This window comes from Panthera leo, chromosome B1 (assembly GCF_018350215.1).
Source record: "Panthera leo isolate Ple1 chromosome B1, P.leo_Ple1_pat1.1, whole genome shotgun sequence".
NCBI lineage: Eukaryota > Metazoa > Chordata > Mammalia > Carnivora > Felidae > Panthera > Panthera leo.
The window spans coordinates 44,695,926-44,721,092 of NC_056682.1; the positions used below are offsets into that span (position 1 = coordinate 44,695,926).

The following is a 25,167-nucleotide window of genomic DNA, read 5'->3' on the forward strand; positions in this document are numbered from 1 at the left end:
TTTTTATTTCCCGAAACTGAGACTGTACCCATTAAGGACTAATTCTTATTCACTTCTGGCCCCTGCCCTGGACAGCCACCGTTCTACTCTGTGGATTGGACTGCTCTAGGTACTTCATAGAAATCGAATCATACCATATCTGTCATCTCGTGACTAGCTTATTGCACTCTTTTTGAAAAACAATTTTTTTTTTATTCTGTCCTGTGTTTTCTGTCAACTCCCCGGCAGGGATGGTTCTACAAACCCTTGCCCTTTTTTCTGAGATTTATGTGTCAATTTCCATTTTGCCTTCTGTTTGTGTATGATCTTTGCATCTTTCCCCTATTGAAGCCAAATACCAGCCCTAGGAGAGGATTTGATGGAATGTTTGTTATATTTATTTTATTTTTAGAAATAGCTATCGAATAAAGATTTTAAGTGACTGTACGTTCAGTACAGAATCAGATCCTATCTTTGCCTACGGGATGTCTTCTCAAAAATAAAACTACAGGTTCTGCCTTCATTCCCCACCCCACCCTCTACTCTCCAAAGAGAGCCCAAGAATGCATTTATGTAAGAGGTTGGTAGTAGCAGAGAAGAAGAGAGGCCAAGTTAATGGACATTGTGAACATTGTTTTAGGCCCAATTCAAAGGTAACCTCTCAGCCTTTCTCCTTGTAGGTGGTATACCTTGAAATCGAAACCAGGAAAGAAGGATAAAGAGCGAGGCGAAATTGAGGTTGACATCCAGTTTATGAGAAACAACATGACCGCCAGCATGTTTGACCTTTCCATGAAAGACAAGTCTCGGAATCCATTTGGGAAGCTGAAGGACAAGATCAAGGGGAAGCATAAGGATAGCGCGTCCGATACTGCTTCAGCCGTCATTCCCAGCATCACACCCTCCGCCGACAGCGATGATGAGTCCACTTCAAAAGACAAGAAAAAGAAGTCGAAGATCAAGACCTTGTTTTCCAAGTCAAATTTGCAGAAAACACCACTTTCCCAGTCCATGTCTGTCCTGCCTACTTCAAAGTCAGACAAAGTGCTGCTTCGTCCTGGAGGCTTTCAGTCCCGGTGGGAGGATGATGAAAATGAGGATGAGTCCTCCTCTGCCTCGGATGGTGAGTTTTCTCCTCCTCCTTACTTGGCGCTCTCTCTCTCTCTCTCTCTCTCTCTCTCTCTGTCTCTCAGTCTACTTTGCTTTAAGAGAGAAGAAACAATGTGGTGTCCGGGTGGCTCAGTCAGTTCAGCATCTGGTTCTTGACTTTGCCTCAGGTCATGATCTCACGGTTCCTGGGATCGAGCCCCGCATCGGGCTCTGTGCTGACAGCATGGAGCCTGCGTGGGATTCTCTGTCTCCCTGTCTCTCTCTGCCCTGATCCCGCTCACCTCACTCACGCTCTCTCTCTCTCTAAGTAAATAAATAAACTTAAAAAAAAAAAGAGAAGAAACAAATCTTAGGAGAAAGATTTTAATTCAGTTCCTCAGTTACTAAAATGGTGATGATGGTCATGATGATGGATGATCTTGGTTAGAAAGGCTTCTTGGGCCGCTTGGGTGGCTTAGTTAGTTAAGTGTCTGACTCTTCATTTCGGCTCATGGTCATAATCTCATGGATTGTGGGATTGAGTCCCGCATTGGGCTCTGTGCTGACAGTGCAGAGCCTGCTTGGGATTCTCTCTCTCTCCCTCTGTCTCTGCTTCTCCCCTGCTTGTTCATGCATGCACGCCCTCTTTCTCTCTCAAAATAAATAAGTAAATAAATAAATAAATAAGAAGAAAGGCTTCTCTATTTCTAAGCACTCTGGTTTCTTTTCTTTTTTTTTTTTCAATATATGAAATTTATTGTCAAATTGGTTTCCATACAACACCCAGTGCTCATCCTAAGCACTCTGGTTTCTTTTCTTTTTTTTTTTCAGTATATGAAATTTATTGTCAAATTGGTTTCCGTACAACACCCAGTGCTCATCCTAAGCACTCTGGTTTCTTTTCTTTTTTTTTTCAGTATATGAAATTTATTGTCAAATTGGTTTCCGTACAGCACCCAGTGCTCATCCCAACAGGTGCCCTCCTCAATACCCATCACCCACCCTCCCCTCCCTCCCACCCCCCATCAACCCTCAGTTTGTTTTCAGTTTTTAAGAGTCTCTTATGCTTTGGCTCTCTCCCACTCTAACCTCTTTTTTTTTTTTTTTCCTTTCCCTCCCCCATGGGTTTCTGTTAAGTTTCTCAGGATCCACATAAGAGTGAAACCATATGGTATCTGTCTTTCTCTGTATGGCTTATTTCACTTAGCATCACACTCTCCAGTTCCATCCACGTTGCTACAAAGGGCCATATTTCGTTCTTTCTCATTGCCCTGTAGTACTCCATTGTGTATATAAACCACAATTTCTTTATCCATTCATCAGTTGATGGACATTTAGGCTCTTTCCATAATTTGGCTATTGTTGAGAGTGCTGCTATGAACATTGGGGTACAAGTGCCCCTATGCATCAGTACTCCTGTATCCCTTGGGTAAATTCCTAGCAATGCTATTGCTGGGTCATAGGGTAGGTCTATTTGTAATTTTCTGAGGAACCTCCACACTGTTTTCCAGAGTGGCTGCACCAATTTGCATTCCCACCAACAGTGCAAGAGGGTTCCCGTTTCTCCACATCCTCTCCAGCATCTATAGTCTCCTGATTTGTTCATTTTGGCCACTCTGACTGGCGTGAGGTGATATCTGAGTGTGGTTTTGATTTGTATTTCCCCAATGAGGAGCGATGTTGAGCATCTTTTCATGTGCCTGTTGGCCATCCGGATGTCTTCTTTAGAGAAGTGTCTATTCATGTTTTCTGCCCATTTCTTCACTGGGTTATTTGTTTTTCGGGTGTGGAGTTTGGTGAGCTCTTTATAGATTTTGGATACTAGCCCTTTGTCCGATATGTCATTTGCAAATATCTTTTCCCATTCTGTTGGTTGCCTTTTAGTTTTGTTGGTTGTTTCCTTTGCTGTGCAGAAGCTTTTTATCTTCATAAGGTCCCAGTAGTTCATTTTTGCTTTTAATTCCCTTGCCTTTGGGGATGTGCCGAGTAAGAGATTGCTACGGCTGAGGTCAGAGAGGTCTTTTCCTGCTTTCTCCTCTAGGGTTTTGATGGTTTCCTGTCTCACATTCAGGTCCTTTATCCATTTTGAGTTTGTTTTTGTGAATGGTGTGAGAAAGTGGTCTAGTTTCAACCTTCTGCATGTTGCTGTCCAGTTCTCCCAGCACCATTTGTTAAAGAGACTGTCTTTTTTCCATTGGATGTTCTTTCCTGCTTTGTCAAAGATTAGTTGGTCATACGTTTGTGGGTCTAGTTCTGGGGTTTCTATTCTATTCCATTGGTCTATATGTCTGTTTTTGTGCCAATACCATGCTGTCTTGATGATTACAGCTTTGTAGTAGAGGCTAAAGTCTGGGATTGTGATGCCTCCTGCTTTGGTCTTCTTCTTCAAAATTACTTTGGCTATTTGGGGCCTTTTGTGGTTCCATATGAATTTTAGGATTGCTTGTTCTAGTTTCGAGAAGAATGCTGGTGCAATTTTGATTGGGATTGCAGTGAATGTGTAGATAGCTTTGGGTAGTATTGACATTTTGACAATATTTATTCTTCCAATCCATGAGCAGGGAATGTCTTTCCATTTCTTTATATCTTCTTCAATTACCTTCATAAGCTTTCTATAGTTTTCAGCATACAGATCTTTTACATCTTTGGTTAGATTTATTCCTAGGTATTTTATGCTTCTTGGTGCAATTGTGAATGGGATCAGTTTCTTTATTTGTCTTTCTGTTGCTTCATTGTTAGTGTATAAGAATGCAACTGATTTCTGTACATTGATTTTGTATCCTGCAACTTTGCTGAATTCATGTATCAGTTCTAGCAGACTTTTGGTGGAGTCTATCGGATTTTCCATGTATAGTATCATGTCATCTTCTCTATTTCTAAGCACTCTGGTTTCTAAGAATGCATAAATTCTTTTCTAAATCAGTCTGGCTCTGTAACTGATATACATTAATATAAGCTTTTGGAATTAACAAAATGTATGCATCCGGGTTTTTTTTTTTTTTTTTCTAATTAAGGGTAAAATCATGCAACCTTAGAGTAATTCTGATATTTCATTTATTCATGAGGTATTTATTGAGGTCCTCTTGATGTGCGTAACCTTCATGGGCTACATCCTTCATGAAAGTTGAGGAATTCGGTTCCTTTAACTGTGAATTAAATGTGTGTTTTGAACTTCAATTTCAATGACCAAATCGTTACTGTTGGCCAGATTCTGCCCTTCGCATTGGTTTAATGCAGGGCTTCTCAATCCCAGCACTATTGGTAGTTTGGGCCAGATAATTCTTTGTTGTGGGGCTGCCCCCTGTGCTGTAGGATCTTTAGCAGCAACCCTGACCTCTACCTGCTAGATGCCAGTAACACACCTGATGGCGGTTTACCAAAAATGTATTCAGACGTGGAGAGACGGACCCCCTTCCAGTTGTGAACCACTCGTTTAACATCTTGTTTCCTTTGGATCTTTGCTTTTCTTCCCATAGTCCTGTCTCCCAAGAGAACAGAGAGTGCACATCCTAAGCAACTGAACCAGATCAATTTCAACCTTCCCAAGAAGGAAGGAGGACTCCCCTTTCTTGGTGGCCTTCGGTCTAAGAATGACTTCCTTTCTCGCTCTAATGTCTGTATCAACGGGAACCATGTTTATGTGGAGCAGCCAGAAGCCAAGAGTGAGACCAAGGACAGCACCCCTTCTTCTTCCCCGTCCCCCCAGGGCTTCAGGAAGAAGCATTTGTTCTCCTCCACCGAAAACCTGGCCACTCGGTCCTGGAAGGAGCCTGGGGACGTTGGGGCGGTGTCTTCCGACAGACAGTTCTCTGAGTCTTCCACAAAAGACTCTCTGAAATCTATGTCTCTGCCATCCTACCGGCCACAGATCAGTGGGGACATTCAGGAGAACACGGCTCCAGTGAGCTTGGAGGCGGCAAAAGAAACCAAGGAGAGCAAGAAGCAGGAGAACAAGAAGTCCTCTTTGCTGTCTCTGGTGACAGGAAAGAAGGATGCGGCTAAGGGCAGTGAAGGCGGAAGCCCCCCTACGGTCCCAGGAAAGGAGAAGGAAGGCACGCTTATGGAAGTCACACCGAGGGGGGACCAGGCGGGGCCTGACGGAGACCTAGTAGAAAGATCCGAGAAGGATACTACAGCTGTTGTCTCCGGACGCGGTAAATCCCTGAATCCCTTTGAGGACGTGCAGATCACAGAACCGGAAGCTGACCGAGAGCCCAAGTCTGAACCTACACCACCTGCTCCCTCTGTAAGGGCTCTGCAGACCAAAGCTGTCAAGCCTCGGTGAGTCTTGTTCCTTCTCATGCAGGGCCTGCCCCTCACTGCTCGTTGTAATCAGCGGGGTCTACCGTTACAGCACCTCTTGCTCGTCATTCTATGGCGGTCCCTGTGTGTGGCAAGCATTTGATAGTCTAAGTGGTTTTCGACCAGCCCGGCCTGCCTGCCTGGCCCGCCCTGCACAGACGGCAGTGATGCGTCCCGGCCCAAAGCCACGGCCACCATGTGTGGTCTGCCCATCTCAGTAGGACGTTCAGACCCCGATGGACTGCCGCAGGGTGTAGCAGATTCTGAGTATTGCAAGTTGGGAATACCAGATTGGGGTTGTGGTTATGCGCAGAACATGTGTGTATTTAAAGTTCTTACCACATATTTCCATTTGAGGCAGATGTTATCTCTCCTCCTTGCACTTTGGCTCTGGTCTGCTGGCACCAGAGACCCTTGATCCACCCTTGAGTTCTCAGAGTGTTTAGGGTGCCTCTCGTGGCAGGAGCCCGGTGGGGGGGGGGGTGGTGCGTCGGGAACTTTCTGCTTTCAGCATGATTCACGTTCGCACAAACAGTATTTCTGTGGTCTGGGGTGGGGGAGACTTTTTTTGAGATTCTGCTTACTTTGATTTCAGACACACAGACACATACACGCAGGCCATTCCTCTTCAAAATTTGTGCCTGTTGCCTTGAGGTGCCTCTTGGACTGCTTTGAACTTTTTAGATGCTTTTTGTTTATCACCAAAAGACACTGTAAACTGTTGCTTTACCTGGAGCTTTCTCTTTCTGTGGCAACAGCCCTTGTGTGGCAGGTGTGCTTGGTGATCAAAGTGTCCCTTTTATGGGGCACCTGGGTGGCTCAGTCGGTTGAGTGTCCGACTTTGGCTCAGGTCGTGATCTCACAGTTCATGGGTTTGAGCCCCGTGTTGGGTTCTGTGCTGTCAGCTCGGAGCCTGCTTCCGATCCTCCCTCCAGCCCCTTTCTCTGCCCCTCCCCTGCACGCTCGCGCACTCTCTCTCTCTCAAAAATGAATAAACATTTTTAAAAAATGTTTTAAAAAATGTCCCTTTTATGTGTTAAATAATTCGTGTTTCTTCCTTAACTTCTTTTTGTTGTTGTTTCTTCCTTAACTTTTTTTTTTTTTTTTAAAGTTCACTTATTTATTTTCAAGAGAGGGAGAGGGAGAGAGAGAGCAAGGGAGGGGCAAAGAGAGAGGGAGAGAGAGAATCCCAAGCCAGCTCCACACTGTCAGCAAGGAGCCTGATGCGGGGCTCAAATTCACAAACCATGAAGTCATGACCTAAGCCAAAACCAGAAGTCAGATGCTTAACCAGCTGACCCACCCAGATGCTCCCTCCTTCTTTAACTCCTTAAGATACTGCCCCAAGTATAAAAAAGCTCTCCCCTTTGGATCAACTTTATTTTTACATGTTTTTGGGTTTTTTTTTTTTTGCCTCTTCTGATGCATCTGCAACTGACCTGCAGATTTTATTTTGTCCTTTTTGCAGACTGGAAGTGTCTCCAGAGGCTCAACCCACAGCCAGGCTTCCTTCTTCCCCTGAGTCTCCTCTCTTTTTTTCCGCTCTTCTTTCCAGTTCTGGCCAGACACCTGTCCTTTCTAAACCGGGTCATGGCTCAGAGACACTGTCCTCTGAATCTCCTTCTGTCTTCTTCTCTTTCTCATCTCCCATAGCGGCCCCCATTTCCACATCCACGCCGGTTGAAAACTGGCCTTCCACAGACAAGGGCCAGGCCGGTCCTGAAGAACCATCCTTACTCCTTAAAGCAGAATTGCAAAAGGAGAGTTTAACACAAGTTCCAAAGACTGTTTCTTGTGCCTCGGGGTCACTTTCTAAACAGCTACCCACTCCAGTGAGGAAAGGGCCAGAAGATTCTCCGAGGAAGACCAGTGAGGTAGGCCCGGAGAACACCGTCAGTAATGACTCAGCAAAGTCTCTCCCGAAGCAGCCTGAGACCGAGCCACAAGAAGTTCTGAGGTTGCCCCCCTCAGAACAAACCTCTGTCCCTTCATCTCAAGGGACCCAAGAAATGACATTCGCCCTTTCACCCCCAAGTGGCGAGATTGAAAGCCCAGCTGGGAAGCCTCCGATGGGGGAAGACACAGACGTCGCAAGTCCATGTGGGTCTTGTGGGGAGAACAGAGTGAAGGACGGCAGAACGGCTTCTGCGGTTCCAGAAGCAGTGTCCCCTCTTCAGATGGCAGAATCATCCCCCACTCTTGGCTGTGCGATGCAGACGCACGAGGAGAATGTCCATGAGGGCCGAAAGAAAATCAAGAAGCGGGTGTCATTTTCTGAGCAGCTCTTTACGGAGGAGGAGTTAGAGAAGTTCCCCGGGTCGGAGGAGGAGGATGAAGGGAACCCCCAGGAGCCGCCACAGGAAGGAGCCACGGCTGGAAATGGGTCAGATGGGGAGCCTGCCGGGTCTGTCCACACAGAGGACTCCAAGAGGGAAGCGGCCAGTCAGGGTGCGCTAGCTTCCACGGCTGATCCCCTTGCCCTCCCCTGCAAGGAGAGTTTCTCAGAAGGCCCTGTGAGTGAAGCAAGCTCGGGGCAAGACCTTCCCCTCTGTGGGGTCGAGGGAGACCATCTGCTCATGGCCGAGAATCAGAGCAAAGCCAGTGATCACGAAGGCTTATTGTCCGACTCCCTGGGCGGCCTTCCCTCTGCCCCAGGTGTTAGCTCTCCAGTCCTGGCTGACCTGGGCTTAACCCTTCCTTCCATCCCCGAAGTGGCATCGGATGATGAAAGAGTGGATCAGGTTGAAGATGACGGAGATGGAGAGACGGCCCGGGTGGCAGCCCCGGAAGCCGGGCCTTCTTCCTTGAGCGTGTCACCTGCCTGTCCTGAGATGGGAAAGGGGCCGAGAGGCCAGGCGGTTGGGTGGGTGGCGCCCACCGAGAGCCTGCACGACCCCCAGTCGAAGGCGCCCAAAGCACCCGTTACAGCTTCTTCTTCGGACCACAGCTTCCTGACCACAGCTTTGGGAATTCATAAACCAGATCATGACAAGAGTTCACGCTCGGATAAACAGCGGTCAGGTCCTGGTGGTGGCGAGAAGGAAGAGTTGCCAGGAAATGGGGGGCCAAGCCAGTGTCCTGAAGCGGCCCTGGATTCTCCTGTACCCAGCCCCTCCTTTTCTGAGACCTTTCCTGTTCCGCACTCTTTTCCTAGCTACCCACACGCTGACACGCACCACACCAGTACAGCAGAATCTCAAAAAAAAGCAACAGCAGAGGGCCCTGCTGGTAAGGTGGACAATTCTGGCAAGAGGAAGCCGCTTCTTCAGGCCTGGGTCTCACCCTCAGAGACACATCCAGTCTCAGCTCAGCCGAGCACGGGAACGGGGTCAGCCAAGCACAGGTGAGAGTCGGGAAAGGTTGTTTCCACGTGAGCGATGTCCCCCACCCTGCCCACCCTGCCCTTTGCTTTTTGCCTGCCGAGGTTCTGGCTTTCTAACCACACAGATATCTTGATGGTACATACTGTGCATTTGGCTGGTAGGGGCTGTTTTCAAAGGGTCTCCCCCTGCGGTGGGAATCCCTCCCCTAGACACTCCTACGTTTGTAGGGAGGACATAGTGACAGGCTTCAAAGCCAGTTTTGGAATAGTTCAGCATAGTCAGATTTGGGGCTCTCAGACTGCAGAGATGTCTCGTGACCAGCATCTTCCTAGTATCAGAAGCCAACGGAGACAGAGTGGTGGAACCTAGCAGGGTTGAAAGCTTGCGTTAAGCACTGGCCGATGTGAAGCGGGCGTATTTGTTCTGAACTCTTCCTTTACTGTTGAGGAGCAGCAGGCTCTGTAGGGACTCACATGGTGCAATCTGAGGCTGTCGTTGTCTCAAAAGTAAGAGACCGTCTTTAATGTTCTTCTGACAATGATCAGGAGACCAAGGGTCTCGCGAGAATGTCAGGACCCCTGGCTGTCAGGTGGGTGGGCTTTGTTGACCCTGTGGCTGCCTTGTGCTGACTGCTTTCATTTCCACAGGAACATTGGCGTGTGTTGGATTGGGGGTGTGAACACAGTGTATCACCACTCTGTCCCCTTGTCTGTCTTGCTGACTGCCATCTGTGAGATGGACAGTTTCTCAGTTTTGTCATTACAGAAAGGTCTAAGGATCCTATCCCCTTCTCTTTAGACTTCATCCCGTGAAGCCAATGAACGCAGCAGCCCCCAAGATTGTTAATTCCAGCTTGGGCACTGCCACCATCATCAGTGAGAACATGATCAACGAAGCCATGATGAAGGTATGCTTTATCCAAGAAATAGGCATGCTAGGGGTGCCTGGGTGGCTCCTTCGGTTAAGCGCCTGACTTCAGCTCAGGTCGTGATCTCACGCTCCGTGAGTTCAAGCCCCGCATTGGGCTCCGTGCTGACAGCTCAGCTCAGAGCCGGGAGCCTGCTTCCAATTCTGTGCCTGCCTCTCTCTGTTCCTCTCCTGCTCGTACTCTCTCTCTTTCTCTCTCTCTCAAAAATAAATAAACATTAAAAAAAAAAAAATTAAAAAAAAAAAAGAAATAGACATGCTAGTTAGGGATCTATACAAAACCCGTTTCTAGAGCCACCATTATGTACACCTCCTTGGGTAGCAGGTAATGCCAGGAGCAATTTAACCTTATGTCTGTGTCTTTGGATAATCTTTGGGAGCTTCTACACTTTCCATTGGATAATTACTATTCCCCTTATGGTTACTGACTTATTGTCCGATTGTTTGTTGTCCCCAAGCAATGTGATTGATACTGTTACTTCTTTTCAGTAAGAAGAAAATGTCACCCACCATCTGGTCCATTCAAATTCGATATTTTCATTTCCCCATGTATCTTTTCTTATCTTTTGGCACGAGTGTAAAATTCCTGGGGTTGTAATCATGGCATAGATATAATTTTCTGAAACTTTATTCTGCAGTCATTTCAAAATTAAAAGTTGCAAGAATAGAACAAAGAACTCCTATATACCTTTCATCCCAATTCACCAATTGTTGACATTTACCACATTGGTTTTATCATTGCCACCCTCTCTCTCCCCATCCCTGTCTGTTCTGTCTTTGTATATACATACTTTTTTTTTTCTTCTGAACCGCTGGAGGGTAAGTTGCCTACCTCATGCCCCTTTTACCTCTAAAATACCTAAGCATGTAATTCCTAAGAATAAGGACATTTAATCAGGATCACGACTTTTAAAATTGGCGTAATCCTCTTTTCTCATCTCTAGCCCAAATTTCAGGTCCACCCGTTGTCTCATTAGTGTGCTGCTTCGTTTTTCTGTCTTTCTTTCTAGTCCGGGATCCAATCCAGGATCTCTCGCTCTTATGTTGCTGTGTCTCTCTAGACTCTTTTATCCTGGATCCCCCGAGCCTTCTTTGTCTTTCAAGACCTCGACATTTTCTAAGACTTCAGATCAGTTGTTTTGTAGAGTTCTCCTCAGTTTGGATTTGTCTGCTCAAAACCTCATGGTTTGGTTGAGGTTATGCTTTCTTGGCAGGAATTAACCATGCAAGTCATGTGTCCCTTCCCGGTACATCGTGTAAAGAGGCACATGGTATCAGCTTGTCCTGGTAGTGGGGGTGTTAACTCTGATGACTTTCTGTAGGTGGTGCCCACCAGCGTCTCTAGGATAACATTGCTATTTATCCCCTTTACAATCAATAAGAATTTGTGGGGAATTAATTTCAGACTCTGTAGGTATCCTGCTCCTCACCAACCTTTCATTCTCAGGCTTTTGTATCCACTGATGAATACATCAGTGGCCAAATTGGTGGTTTTCCAGCCCCATTGCCTGCATGGAGACACTGGTTCTCTTATTCATTTGGTGGTTTATCTAGTATACCATAAGCATTTTTGTATGTTGCTACTTAATTCTTTGAAATGGTTATATCAACATTTACTTAACCTGTTCCCCTATTATTGGATATTTGGGCTGTTTTCTGTTTTTCAGTGCGAATGCTGTCATAGTCAATAATTTCTTGCATAGAACTCTTTCCCTTCTTAAGCTAAATCTCCAGGAAGAATATTGCTTGATTAGAGGGTCTCTTCTCTTTAAAAAGCTTGGGCTAACTTTAAAACAACAACTCCTGCCCACAAATCAAACAAAACCAACCCCTCCCTCCACACACACCCCCCCCCCCCGAGCCCCAGATGATCTCTGCTATAGAGTTATAGAGTGTCTCCATTCTGCCCTTTCTGGTTCAAAAATCAGGAGGATTTAGAACACTGCCTTGTTGCAGACCTCTGGTCTTTGACTCATTGTCACGTGGGCTGGAGGAGAATGATTTACTGAGGGACTGGTGGGCAAGGATGTGTTGCATTTCAAATATGTGGAGAGGAATTTCCTAACTGACTCCTGGGGTAGTCACTGTCAGTAGAAATGAACCTTATTTCTATTTTAGTTTAGGGCATCTAGAAATTGCATTCAATCAGAGATCTTACAGTCTTGTGCAGTGTAAGACATCAAGTAGCTTTTCTGTTTTTATTTTTTATTGTTTAGTTTATGTTTTAAAGTTTATTTATTTTGGGGGGGTGGAGCACGAGCAGGGCAGAGAGAGACAAAGAGAGAGAGAGAGACTGAGAATCCCAAGCAGGCTCCATGCTGTCCACGCAGAGCCTGATGCAGGGCTGGATCCCATAAACTGAGATCCTGACCTGAGCCTTAATCAAGAGTCGGACGCCCAACTGACTGAGCCACCCAGGCACCCCAGTTTTTGTGTTTTTATTCTTTTTTTTTAAGTTTATTTATTTATTTTGAGAGAGAGAGAGAGAGAGCGAGTGGGAGGGGCAGAGAGAGAACCCCAAGTAGGCACCACACTGTTAGTGCAGAGCCTGATGTGGGGCTCGCACTCACAGAACGTTGAGGTCATGACCTGAGTTGAAACCAGGAGTTGGACGCTTAACCAGCTGAGCCACCCAGGCGCCCCAGTTTTTGTGTTTTTAAAATAAAAACTTTTCGCTCATGCCTCCTTTACTCCCGCAAGCATTTTTAAAGCATTGGTTAGTCTGTATTACCTCTGGCTCCATTGCACCTGTGCCACCAGGAGCTGGGCTAAAGGGTCCCTGAGATCAGAGATTCAGGTAAAGAGGCTGAGCGGTGATGACAGATGGTTGCTGCGAGCTGTTTAGCATCTTCCAGCCGCCTCGCCTTCTCTTCGCTTGTACTACATGCTTCCAGGGCCGCCGGTAAGTAAGCATCATTCTCAGAATGATCAGCTGTGGCCAGTACGGTGTGCCTGCTGTGTTTTAGCCATAGCCTAAAACCACACCATAACTCGACCAACGCAGCTTGGCTGGCTTCTGTGGGTGTGGAGAGGAGGCCGCGTTTATCTTCCTGGAGTTAACGATATTTACCAGGAAACCGGGCAAAAGGACAGCATAAAAGGGACAGTAATGAAAACCAGGGTCGTGGAGCAGCCTCCCATCCCTCCTTCCTTTTACTGTGGAATGCAGCTGGGCTCCAAAGAGAAACAAACACCTAGCTGTCGGGAAGTGAGCAAGACCCTTGGCTCCCATTTTATTTATTCTTCAAAGCTCATGTAATCAGGGGCTTATCTCCTGGCCCTGATTGAGAGAATAACTTGCCTTACAACAAAGGCAACTGCTGCTTATTTTGCTTACGGTTTGTCCGACCCACCGCTGCCCCTCTGGCTGACTGCAACAAAGCGCTTGGTCCTGGACCATGCCTCGTAAATATTCTGAGTAAATATGGAAAGTTTCCTGGAGACTGCTATTGGCCCTCTGTATAATAGATGCTTTGTACTAAGCCGTAAATAATATTTATAAAAGTAACTACTCTTTGGAATGTTGCAAAGTAAGACAGAGGTTAGGGAAAGAAATTGCATAGCTAAAGTTATGAAAAGATAGCTGAAGCATTGCTACAATGGCTTTTTTTGGGAGGCAGGTTCCTGTTTTAGGGCCTCCGTTCTTTCTAGATGATTTAAAACTTAGTGTATTATTTACCCAAGTGGCTTTAACACTTCCATTTAAAAATAATACAGCCACCTGGGGCGCCTGGGTGGCTCAGTCGTTTGGGCGGCTGACTACAGCTCAGGTCATGGCCTCGCGGTCGGTGAGTTCAAGCCCCACATCGGGCTCTGTGCTGACAGCTCAGAGCTGGAGCCTGCTTCTGATTTTGTGTCTCCCTCTCTCTTGCTGCTCTCTGTCTCTCTCAAAAATAACAAACATTAAAAAAAAAATTTAAAAATAATACAGCCACCTAGATCCAAAAATCATCTGTCCTATTAATATGGAAACAGTTGGACCCAAATTTGAATAGACATCATCATCATCATTATTATTATTACAACTATGGGAGGGGGAGTCCAATGCAAAAATCCTGGAAGGAAATATGTGACAAGGAATTAACAGATATTTTCTTTGTACGTCTTCCTCACCATGGCTGTTGCTCACTTTTTGTAATGCTGGATTGTTTTGCAATTTTTTAAATGATCACATGTCTAGGATCGTGTAATGATTTCAAAGTCTTACATTCTTTCCCCTTTGGATTATGAAATCAAATTGAATCGCTGTTTCACAGTTTGTAAGGTATGAAGTATGCATGCTCTTTCAATCCTCTGCATCTATCGTAAGGAAATATTTTAGAGATATGATCAAAGATTTCTGCTCAGGCATTTTAATAAAAACTGTTATGTATAATTTTTAAAACAACCTAAATATCCAGCAATAGGGAGATGGGTAAAGTATAATGAAATTTTAAGCATCTGTTAAAAAACGTGATTTTTGCCAAAATTTAATGATGGGAAAATGCTCACAAAACAATAATTTTAAAATGCTTTTAAGCCATATTCTGCGTGATGCTTAAAGTTTGAAAACATACCATAAAGAAACCAAGGAAACAATAGGAGACCCAAATGTTAAGTGTTGGAGTTATAGGCAATAATTTTTTCCCTCTTCTGTAGTTGAGATTTTCCATTAGGAAGGAATATTCCCTTTAAAGTGAAAAACAGGATTCTGTTATTTTGGGGGGGAAATCAATTTTAATCCATGCCCAAAGTCTAGTTGACTCGTCACTCCCATCTCTGAAGTTTGTCATGATCTCTTGTGTGACAGTGGGCGCTTGGTTGTCCAGCTCTCTGGACTCTGAGCCCCTGAACCCCTGCGCATACCTGGTCCCTACTCTCGAGGAATCCCTGCCTGTCCCTCCCTCCAGGTGACAGCTTCTTCATGTTTCTATCTCACAAACTGTCTTACAGAGAGTATCTTCTGTGATCCACATTTTTTAATAAATAAAATCCTTACATGACAGAGTTATGATTTAAAAACCCTTGAGAACATAGTCTTCGCTATTGTGTCCAAAGAGTACTTTTTTTCTTGATAGGATGTATCAATAGACGTGCAACTAGTTTTTTAAAAATTGTGGTAGAGACACCTGGGTGGCTCAGTCAGTTGAGTGTCTGACTTTGGCTCAGGTCATGATCTCACAGTTCATGAGTTCGGGCCCCGCGTCAGGCTTGCTTCTGTTAGCGCAGACCCTACTTCGGATCCTCTGTCCCTCTCGCTCTCTGCACTGCACCACCCCTACCTCCCCCCCCCCCACCCCCCGTGCTCGCTCTCTCTTCCTCTCAAAAATAAATAAACATTAAAAAAAATTGTGGTAGGGGTGCCTGGGTGGCTCAGTCGGTTAAGCATCCGACTTCAGCTCAGGTCATGATCTCACGGTTCATGAATTCCAGCCCCACTGCAGGCTCTGTACTGGTAGCTCAGAGCCTGGAGCCTGCTTCAGATTCTGTGTCTCCCTCTCTCTCTGCTCCTCCCCTGCTCATGCTGTGTCTCTCTCCGTCTCAAAAATAAATGAAAACATTAAAGAAAATTGTGGTAAAATAAACATAAAACTTACCATCTTAAGCATTTAAAATTTTTTTAAATTATTTTTTAAAATTAAAGTGTAATTGGCATTTAGTATTATATTAGTTTCAGGTGTACAGTTTAATGATTCATCAATTCTGTACATTAGTCGGTGCTCATTATGATGTACTCTTAATCCCTTTTGCCTGTTTCAGCCATACTCCCACCTACGCCCCCTCTGGTAACCACTAGTTTTCTATATTTAAGAGTCTGAGGTTTTTTGTCTCTTTTTTTTCTTTCTTTGTTTTGTTTCTTAAATTCCATATATGAGTGAAATCATATGGTATTTGTCTTTCTGTGACTTATTTTGCTTAACATTATACTCTCTAGATCCGTTCATGTTGTTGCAAATGGTAAGGTTTTGTTCTTTTTTTTGTGGCTGAATAACATTCCATTGTATATATTACCACATTTTTTTTTTAACCCATTTATCTATTGAGGACACTTGGGCTGCTTCCATGGTTTGGCTCTTGTAAACTATGCTGCAGTAAACATAGGGGTGCGTATATCTTTTTGAATTAGTGTTTTTGTTTTCTTTGGGTGAATACCTAGTAGTGGAATTACTGGATCAGTTCTATTTTTAATTTTTAAAGGCACCTCCATACCATTTTCCACAGTGGCTGCACCAGTTTGCATTCCCACCACAGTGTACGAGGGATTTTAAGCACCTTTAAGCATACAGATCGGTAGGGTTAAGTACAGTCACATTGTACAGCCAGTCTCCAGAATTCTTTTCCAGGCATGCAACTTTCTGGCTGAAGGTTGTTTTAGAATTACAAATAGAGCGATTGAGGTCTAGAGGGATGTATGCCTTCAACAAGGTAAAAAACAAAAACAACAGAAAGATTAAGGGAGAAGTTGTTTTTTGAAAAGTAGTCCAACATCTCACCTGTTTCTGTGCAGCCTGTGGTAGGTGAAAACCTGCTCTGCGGATGGAAATGTTGGTGTGGGCTTCTAAGCCAGTCGTACAAGCACTGAGCTTCCCTTCTGAGCCAGGATGGGAGAGGTGGCCTATCTCTCTGATTTCCGGCTTGTGTGTAGGCAGCTTATGTCATGGGACTGAACAGAGCCGTCTATATGTTTTTGTCAAAGAGTGAATGATGATTCTTCTTATTTCTTTGTTATAATATATCATAAATAAATATGTTTGTTTATTTTGAGGGAGAGAGAGAGTGGGCAGGGAAGGGGCAGGGAGGTGGGGGAAAAAAGAGGATCCCAAGCAGGCTCTGTGCTGCCAGTGCAGAACCTGATACGGGGCTCGAACCCTTGAACCATGAGATCATGACCTGAGCCTTGGTCATGACCCGACCAAGAGTCGGATGCTTAACCAACTGAGCCACACTGGTTCCCCATGAGGATTCTCTTGATTTAGCTTCTTGTGGAAGGTGGTCTCTTAGCCTTCCTAAGTGAAATTATTTGACCCTCAGGGTGGTGAAACTGATTGCCTCCGAGTTCTGCAGGCAAAAGTGTCTTGAGGTGGCTCTAGGAATTTGTTTCTTTAAACTTCTAAATCCTCTGAACTACAAATTTCAGGAAAAGTTAAGTTGCATTGCCCCCTCCCCCACACAACTGGAGACTTGGTATGATTAGGTGCTTTTTATTCAGTCCTTACCTAGTGTTTCCTCACCGTTTGGGCCTGGTCACTTTACAGGTGGACATCAGTCATCCCTGGTGTTCACAGGCCTCCAGTTACTACATTGAATAACAGGCAACAAAGGCCCTATGTGGCCTGCAAGGCCTAAAATATTCACTGTCTGGTCCTTTACAGAAAACTTTGTCAATAACTGCTTTTCCACCAGAACTGAAAACACGTTCCCAGGAGGCTCAGACGGCTAACATTTTCCTCTTTTCTATTTCTTTTAGATATTTGACTTCTTTGCTGACTTTACCACTTTTTCTCCCCCTCTCTCCTCCCCCTAAAGAAATACAACCCGTCGGACCCTGCCTTCGCTTATGCACAGCTAACCCACGATGAGCTGATCCAGCTGGTCCTCAAACAGAAGGAGACGATAAGCAAGAAGGAGTTTCAGGTCCGCGAGCTGGAAGACTACATTGACAACCTGCTAGTCAGGGTCATGGAGGAGACCCCCAACATCCTCCGGATTCCTGCTCAGGTCGGCAAAAAGGCAGGAAAGATGTGAATCGTCAGCCTGCGACACCGAGACTTCTTTGTGAGTTTGTTTCCACCTGCCCCGGAGGTCAAGGACTCAGCATGCCTGATAACCGGCACACAGGCTCGAAATCATCTATCTCCCTTGTGTGTTATCTGGCAAGAGTCCGTTCTACCAGTTGAGACCAGGTTAATTATTACAATGAATCTTTTACTGTACAGTCCCAGGGTTTTGTTTTTAAATCCCACTGTGCCTTTGACTATCCTGTAAATATTTTATGCTCTGATCGGAGACATGGTCATAAGATCTGCTCCTGGCCCAGAGATTCAGATGGCGCAGGGGATATTCATGTATTTAACATTGGGATGATTTTCTTTCTTTGATTTTGAAATTTAAAGATACGTACCCCTTTCCCCCCCCCAGTCAGTAAAGCGTGGGGTGAAATGAGAAGGACCGTGTGGTTGGTGTTGCGTTACACACACTTGCTTGGCTTTTGAGTAGCTCAGGGTGGCTTTTGGCTGCGGGTGCTAAATTCTGATACCGTGTGAACCTTCTGGGCTTCTTCGACTTGGTCTTGTTGATTTGACTGGAGCAGGGGAGTTTAAAGAAAGCCCCTGAGTGTGCCTTGTAGATTTTGAACAAGCTGCCTTTTCTAAACATTAGCTACCACTACTCTCTAGCCTTAAAATGTGCTCTTTATCAATCCTTAGGGCGTGTCTGTAGAGACACGAGAAGTAGAATAGGGAATTAGAGAATCATTTTGCACTCACTTAATGGGGTTGGTCAAAGTCTCATGATAGCCGGGTTCCTAGCTGGCTAGAGTAGTCTAGTCGGTGCCTTGATAAGGGATTGGATAACCCATACACTCACTAAAATGGTTCCGCCAGGTACGGAATGATTTTAGTAGGATTCCTTTGGCCTTGCTTGGCCCCCGGATTTCCTCAGCAGCACTTCCCGGCGTTTCCCCCACCTTATTATAAAATTATGAAGAGCAAGAAGATAACACTTAGTTTTGGTTTGCTGTATTTTTAAATCTAGGAGGATAACCCCCCCCCCTTTTTTTTTTTTTTTTTTTTTTTTTTTTTTTAAGCTAGGACACGTCTTCACTAATAGCACCCAGTTCCGATCCTTCAGGTAGTTTCATTGTCCGGAACCTAATACTGGAATTAGAATATTTCTGCGTTGGTCAGTTTTTTCTCGTGGTTGTGACAGGATCTGATCAAATCTTGACCGCCCCCCGCCCCGGGGAAGAATATCTGAGGCTAGCGTGGTGGGCGGGGCTTGAGGATTGGCTAGGGATCGCTTCTCTGTCTGTCCTTGTTATATGGAGGTTAAGAGGCAAGATGGTTGTCAGCAGAGGCCCTTTTCAGGATCACGTTTGCTGCAATGTTAGTTATATCGGAGCACTTTAATCTGAAGGATGATACTGTAACTTGATTTATCGAATTAGCTGTTAATTATCTTTAGCTATTTTATTTAATACTGTCTTACAGTAGTGGGGACCACTGTAAGCCTCTCAGATGCCTTGTATTTTTGGAGTGCTATGAAAGTTATTTACATACCTGCAAAAAGAACCTTATATTCCACTTGAACTCTGAAAATGTGCGTGTATATATTTATTCTGCAATATATTTTTTACTTATAAGTGTATTTTGACTGTGATAACCCAAGTGTACTGGGGGCAGGTGTGGTCTGAATGATTTCTCCTTAGAAGGGCTGGTGTGGAGACCTGTTCACGAGAGGTGGTTGGTCTGGAGATAATCTGCTGGAGATAATGAGAGGGAAGTCTGGGTAGAGGAGTGAATTCCTGTACTCTGAAATGCCACTTGGGAACTCTGGAGAATGAAGGACAATTTACTTCAAGGGTGTCTGGCTTCTACCACTGCTGGAAAAAACCCGAATTCATAGCATTCCTGCACCTCTCAGCATAGATCACCTGGAGGTCATTAGTTAACGACTGTCCTCGAGGACTCTCGTCTCTGGGGGAGAGTTTATCTAGGAAGAATTTTAGTCTGCTCTGAGCCATTAGCAAGGGTTGGAGCTCCTCTAACTGGCGGGGGTTGGGGGGGGGGCACACACCCAAGTACACAAAGAGAGCTGGGACCCGCCTCTGGCTGCTGTAAATGCTAACCCAGTTGAAGGACCCTGGGAGGCAGCTGTGTTCTGGAGAAGCTGGAGCAGCTCTCCTCTTCCTGGCCTTGCCCGGCTGCCTTCAGAAAGAGTAGTCAGGACTTTAGGGAAGCATCCGATTAAATACCAAACACCTTGCAGTGAACTTCAGTTGGAGGTCAGACTCCTGAAAAAATGTCAGTCCTTTGCCCGACTACTTGCTGTCCATCTCATTGGACTTTGACAGGTTTCTTGCCCTCCGTCTTATTCCGGTGTGTTAGCCACATCAGGGTGGCAGAACGGAGGAGCAAGAAAGTCTGCCCTTTGCCTCTGCCGAGTGGAGAGGTGTGTGCACGGATGGGGTGTACGCATGCCGTTTCCAGCTTTGCCCGCAGCGGGCGGCGCTCAGAAGGTCAGAGAGGAGGGAGGATCCTCGCCCCTCAGCCACATACTGTGTTGAAGTCCAGAGGCAACTTAATGTTAAATTAGGATCTTCCTTCCCTGGGTCCTTTTTCCCAATTGACCTTTCTGTTTTCTTTCTGAGAACTACTAATGAATTATCCCTCAAGGCCGAAAGAGTCATTGCCTTAGGTGGAGAACTTAACCTCCTACTAGTCACATGAACGGCAACTCTGGTTTCTCAGTATCTACTATGGGAGCGACTGACTTGACCTCTTCCTCCCTCCGATTGCAGGATTGCCCAGCATTTTTGGATTGTAAAACTATTCCCTGCCTTGTTACTTCGGGAATTTTTAACTTCTTTGGTTTCGTTTTTAACAAGTAACCTAAAATTTCTATAACACTAAATAAAATGGTACTACCTTTCAAAGATTTGTGTCTGTACTTTTGTGTGGGTGCAGCAAAATGTCTTCCGTCTTCTAGAAAACTTCTCTTGGGGAATGACCAGTGTTTCTCACCCCATGAAGGGTCACTCACCTGGATTCCTGCTGCTTCCACCTTGCCTGGTGCCCAGAGGTCCCAATGCCCTTTCTCCCACAGAGGATGGGACATCTCTGATCCCTTCCCTACGACACGTCCCTCAATCTTGGCCTGCAGGGACCGTGGCATTTACCAGAAGGACATCATTTGAATTTTCTGTCCCCACTACTAAAAGCTGCCGCCTGTTCCTCAGCACCGGGCACTTTTGGCTGAGTGTATGAGCAAGGTTCCTTCCTTGATCCCTCCACCCCAATCCCCCACCAGTTTCCTAGAGAGTGAAAGGTTCACTGTGGAGATGTGATTTGAATTCATATTGTGTTCACACTGCCCAAGATCTGGGAGCCAAATCCCTGGTTCAGTCAACTTGGTTTTTCCATTCCTGAATAGAGGGTACTGGGGAAGCACAGGGAATCTTCTCCTGAGCTCAGCTCTCCTGGAAGTCTGAGCCTTTCCTGATGAGGTGAGAGGTCGGCCTGCCTCCCAACCATAGTCCATGCTCCAAGGGCCCCGACCTCTTGAAAGGGAGGAGATGATTTTTCTTGCCCTGTGATAAAAGTCACACTGTAGAGGGACAGAGGTGGGCCTGGTACAGGTACTGCCCTGTGAAGCCCCTCCGGGTGGGATGGGGGGGGCGGCCCTGAAGGCCTCCCTGGTTACCCCAACTAGTTGTCAGTGGTGGGGCCGCCATGTAAAGTGATATGAAAGCAACTTCTCTTAAAACACAGCTCTCCAGGTTCAATTTAAGAAAAACAAAAGGAAACAAAACCCTCTGGAAGGAGAGTCTTAGGGAAAGAAAGTTTCTTTATGCAAATGACCCTAACTTTTCCCTCTGAGGTCCTTCACTTTTTGTTTTGCAGTTGGTTCTGGCCCCCCGCTGTGGCCGCCAGACCCAGCCCTCAGGGGCAGGCTGCTGTGTCTTTCAAACTCCGGGCCTCGGAGGGACACAACTCTCTCCTTTCTCTGAAGTCTTCTTAGCTTAGCTGCTAATAACAAAAAACAAACAAACATAACAACAACAACCAGGAAAATACAGAGAACGATTGTAAGATATATGAACAGCATAAAGAGTGAACTTTCCCAAATCCAGGATTCTGAGCTGAAGGAAGTCAAGCCCCCCTGGACCCTGGGAGCTTGGGCGTCTGTCAGGCGGCTTCAGGTTCTCACCTTGGCTTCCCAGTTGGTGAAAAGCCCTCTCCTGTTCTCCCTCTGAAGGAGTGGTGTCTGTTCCTCTCCCCTACACTCCCTTGTCCACTCACTTGGCCTGTAGATTTTTCTAAGTAATGTCATACATGCTTACGCCCAGAACAAAAGAAATCCTAAGCTCCTCGCTACCAGGAGGTAACTAAACACTTTTATTTTGATTCTTTGTCCTGGCATTTTCCCTCTTATAGAAATAGATACACTTTATTTTTTTAAGAAATTTAATTTGTGATGGGTATTGAAGAGGGCATCTTTTGGGATGAGCACTGGGTGTTGTATGGAAACCAATTTGACAATAAATTTCATATATTAAAAAAATAAAAATAAAATGGCAGCATGACTTTCAAAAAAAAGAAGTTTAATTTGGAGTTTCTTTTTTTTTTTTTCCTTTCCTTAATTGAGGTGTAGTTGACCTACAATATTGTATTTGCTTCAGGTGTACAACTAGTGACGTGACATTTTATATACATTAGGAAGTGATCACCATGGTCCAGCTCTTACAGTATGCACTAGACTCCTGTTGCAACCTGGTGTCTTAATTATCTAGATACAATTTATTAACTTAAAAAAAATGTTTATTTTTGAGACAGCAAGAGAGAGAAGGGGGGGAGGGGCAGAGAGAGGGAGACACAGAATCTGAAGCAGGCTCCAGGCTCCGAGCTGTCAGCACAGAGCCCGACACGGGGCTTGCGCTCACAGGCTGCAAGATCATGACCTGAGCGGACGTTGGACGCTTAACCTACTGAGCCACCCAGGCGCCCCAGATACACTTTAAAATGAAGATGGGAGCAGGCAGTGCAGTAAGTACGGACTGCTTTGAACATTTCTGCGTGCCTTTGGATACTGTTCTGCAACCAGGACGGATAGTGATCCTGGGGGAGAACGTGCCCAGCTAACTAACCCCCCCTCCGCCCCCCTCCCCCGCGCCCCCTGAAACACACACGCACACGGAAGAACTGTGGTGGCCGCGGATACCATCCAGGTCACTTCCGGCTCCGCTTATCATCGGCCGCCTCTGGGCCAGAATAAACGCTTGCTGGGGAAGCACCCTGCCCCTCCGCTGCCCGTGGAAAGCAGTCATTTACCGGGTGTGGTTCTGACGCTTTAACCAGGGCCCAGACATCAGCAGCACAGGCTGCTGGAACCCAACGTCCACCAGCGAATGGATCCCGTTCCCATGGCTTCTCTCCAGGTGTTCTCTCTGGGGCTGTGCCCTCACTCTCAGGGGAAGGCGGATTCACATTCAAAACAGGCTTCCTGAGCTCTGTGAGCCAACGTGTCCCAAAGCCCCCAGATCTCGACAGGTTTACACAGAAACCTGTATCTGAGCCCTGGAAATAGTCCCCTTGGTGCCCTTGATAAGCCCTCAGAGGAGAGAGAAAGCTGTTGTCCTTGCCTATCAAGTGCCCTTCAGGCTAGCTTTGACTGCAACAGCATTTTTGCATTAAGCATTTGTATTCTTACTAGTCACTACACGCTGACAGGTACTATTTCTAATTCTCATCAAGGTAGATAATATCTCCATCATGCAGATGAGGAAACAGAGTCCTAGACATGGGGAGAGTTTTGGTTCCCCTGGGGTGGCACAGTGAGTAGTTAAGAACAGATTTTGGGCCACCTAGGTGGCTCGGTTGAGTGTCCAACTCTTGATTTCAGCTCAGGTCGGTGAGATCGAGCCCCTTAACGGGCTCTGCACTGACAGTGTCGACCCTGCTTGGGATTCTCTCTCTCTGCCCCTCCTTCCCTCTCTGTCTCTCAAAAATAAATAAACTTTTAAAAAAAGCAAAAAAAAATTTAAAAAAGAAGAACAGATTTGAACTCCTTGTCTGTCTGACCTGGAGGTCTAGAACAGGGGTCAGTAAATACAGCCTGCTTCCTGTTTTTATATGTCCCTAGAGGCAAGAATGATTTTTGCTTTTTTTTTTTTTAACATAAAATGAATAAGTCTGGAGATCTAATGTACAGAATGATGGGCATAGTCAACAGCACCACACCAAATACTGAAATTCTTACAATTAAAATAACAGTATTTCATGACACACGAACATTACATGAAATTCAAATGTCAGTGTCCACAAAGTTTTACTGGAATACAGCCATACTCATTTGTTCCCATAATTGTCTATGGCTGTTTCCACGTTATAAAAGCAGACTTGAGGGGTTGTAACAGAGACCTTACCATCTGCCAAACCTAAATATTTGCTATCTGGCCCTTTACACAGTTTGCTAACCCCTAGTCTAGGATCACTTTGGGAGTCAAGGAGATCATGTTGTAATTCTCTTGGGATCCTGGAGGACTGGCCCAGGCGGGGAAACGGTATGACTTGATTCCCTCTCAAGATAAGGCCAGCTAAGCCACAGCCTCCCTGAGGAGGGACGTTCCAGGTAAGTAAGCTGACTGGTATTCATGCTCTCAGTCTGTGCAGCGAATGGTGGCCTGGGACCACCTTCTTAGAGTTATCAGATGCCTTTGTTCCTCGGAGTTCAAGAAATGGAACACATTAATCCTCAGCCCAGGAAAGGCGATGTGTGTAATGGGGATGGCATGAACAATGCAAAAGGAGAAGGCGGATATGAGCAAGGGGAGTTAGCTGGCACCAGGATTTAGGTAGTTCGTGCTGTAGGCCATAGCGGTCTCACCGTGAGCGGTAGAGAAGATTGAGTTCCCACCAAAGAGCTGAGGTGATGGGAAGGCAATCCAGTCAGAAAGACTCCTCAGCCCGAGCCACCTGCCAGACTTAGTGTGACAGGAGAGCGTGTCCTCAGGGCTCGGAGTGAAACTGGCTCAGAGTGATAAGGTTTCCTTTCGGTCCAGTGAGCTGGGAGGAGCCCAGGGGTGAGGCCAAGATTAAGGAGCAGAGGCAGCCCAGCTCTCCCTGGTGATTTGTTCTAAATTAGAATCGTCTTGTCTCAGAGAAGTTTAGTCTTAGAAGCTGTTGCTTCTTACAGGCCCACCTGGGACAGGTGTTCATAGGAGTGGACTAGCTCCTCACTGAATGCCAGCCCTCAGTATAGAAGGTGGCCCCTGGACACCGAGATGACAAAGCCACATATTCCCACAAAGACTTGCAATCAGAGGGAGAGCTAGACGGGCAAACAACTAAGTAGAATACACACATCTAACTGAAGGAGGACGCGTGGGAGTTTCCTTCAACCCCCACAGCAGCAGTGTCTTCCTTTCCCCTCTCCTCTCTGGAAAGAACTGTGACTTGAGGTCTGTATTTCACATCTGGACCATGGTTGGGGCAGCCTTTCCAACAGCCTCCCCTCCCCAGTAGCTTTCTACTCAAATCCACACGTTCTGGGCGCTCTGCATTCCAGAAGCCCGTGTGCCAGGCACCACGTGGGCACTGGTTATACAGAGACAAGAAACATGGTTCCAGTTTCAGAGGCTGGGGTGGGGGTGGTGGTGGTGGCATGGGGGAGAGGGGTTTGAGGAGCATCTGGTAAACAGATCATCACTATCACTGAATGACGGTAACTCTTAGAAGAGTCTGTAACAGCAGGAAGGGCACTAGGAGGTTGTGTCGGTCCTAATTTCCAGAGAAAGGCAAATAAATGTACTTCTTCCTCAGAGAGTGGAGAACCCCAGACTTACAAGCCT

The 25,167-nt window shown here is 45.9% G+C and overlaps 1 protein-coding gene across 4 annotated transcripts in view; it reads left to right on the forward strand.

Moving 5' to 3' along the window:
• The window catches only part of RAB11FIP1 (RAB11 family interacting protein 1), a 34,574-nt gene extending 14,321 nt beyond the window's left edge, over window positions 1-20,253 (forward strand). For 3 of the 4 annotated variants that reach the window (XM_042934889.1, XM_042934890.1, XM_042934892.1), the window contains exons 2-6: window positions 660-1,102; window positions 4,545-5,349; window positions 6,839-8,713; window positions 9,492-9,600; window positions 17,127-20,253. In XM_042934889.1, the coding sequence (XP_042790823.1) occupies window positions 660-1,102; window positions 4,545-5,349; window positions 6,839-8,713; window positions 9,492-9,600; window positions 17,127-17,345 (3,451 nt within the window). In that variant the 3' untranslated portion in view covers window positions 17,346-20,253. The remainder of the gene's footprint in view (window positions 1-659; window positions 1,103-4,544; window positions 5,350-6,838; window positions 8,714-9,491; window positions 9,601-17,126) is intronic. The other variant, XM_042934893.1, reaches the window with a different exon arrangement.
• The last annotated feature ends 4,914 nt before the right edge of the window (window positions 20,254-25,167 follow it).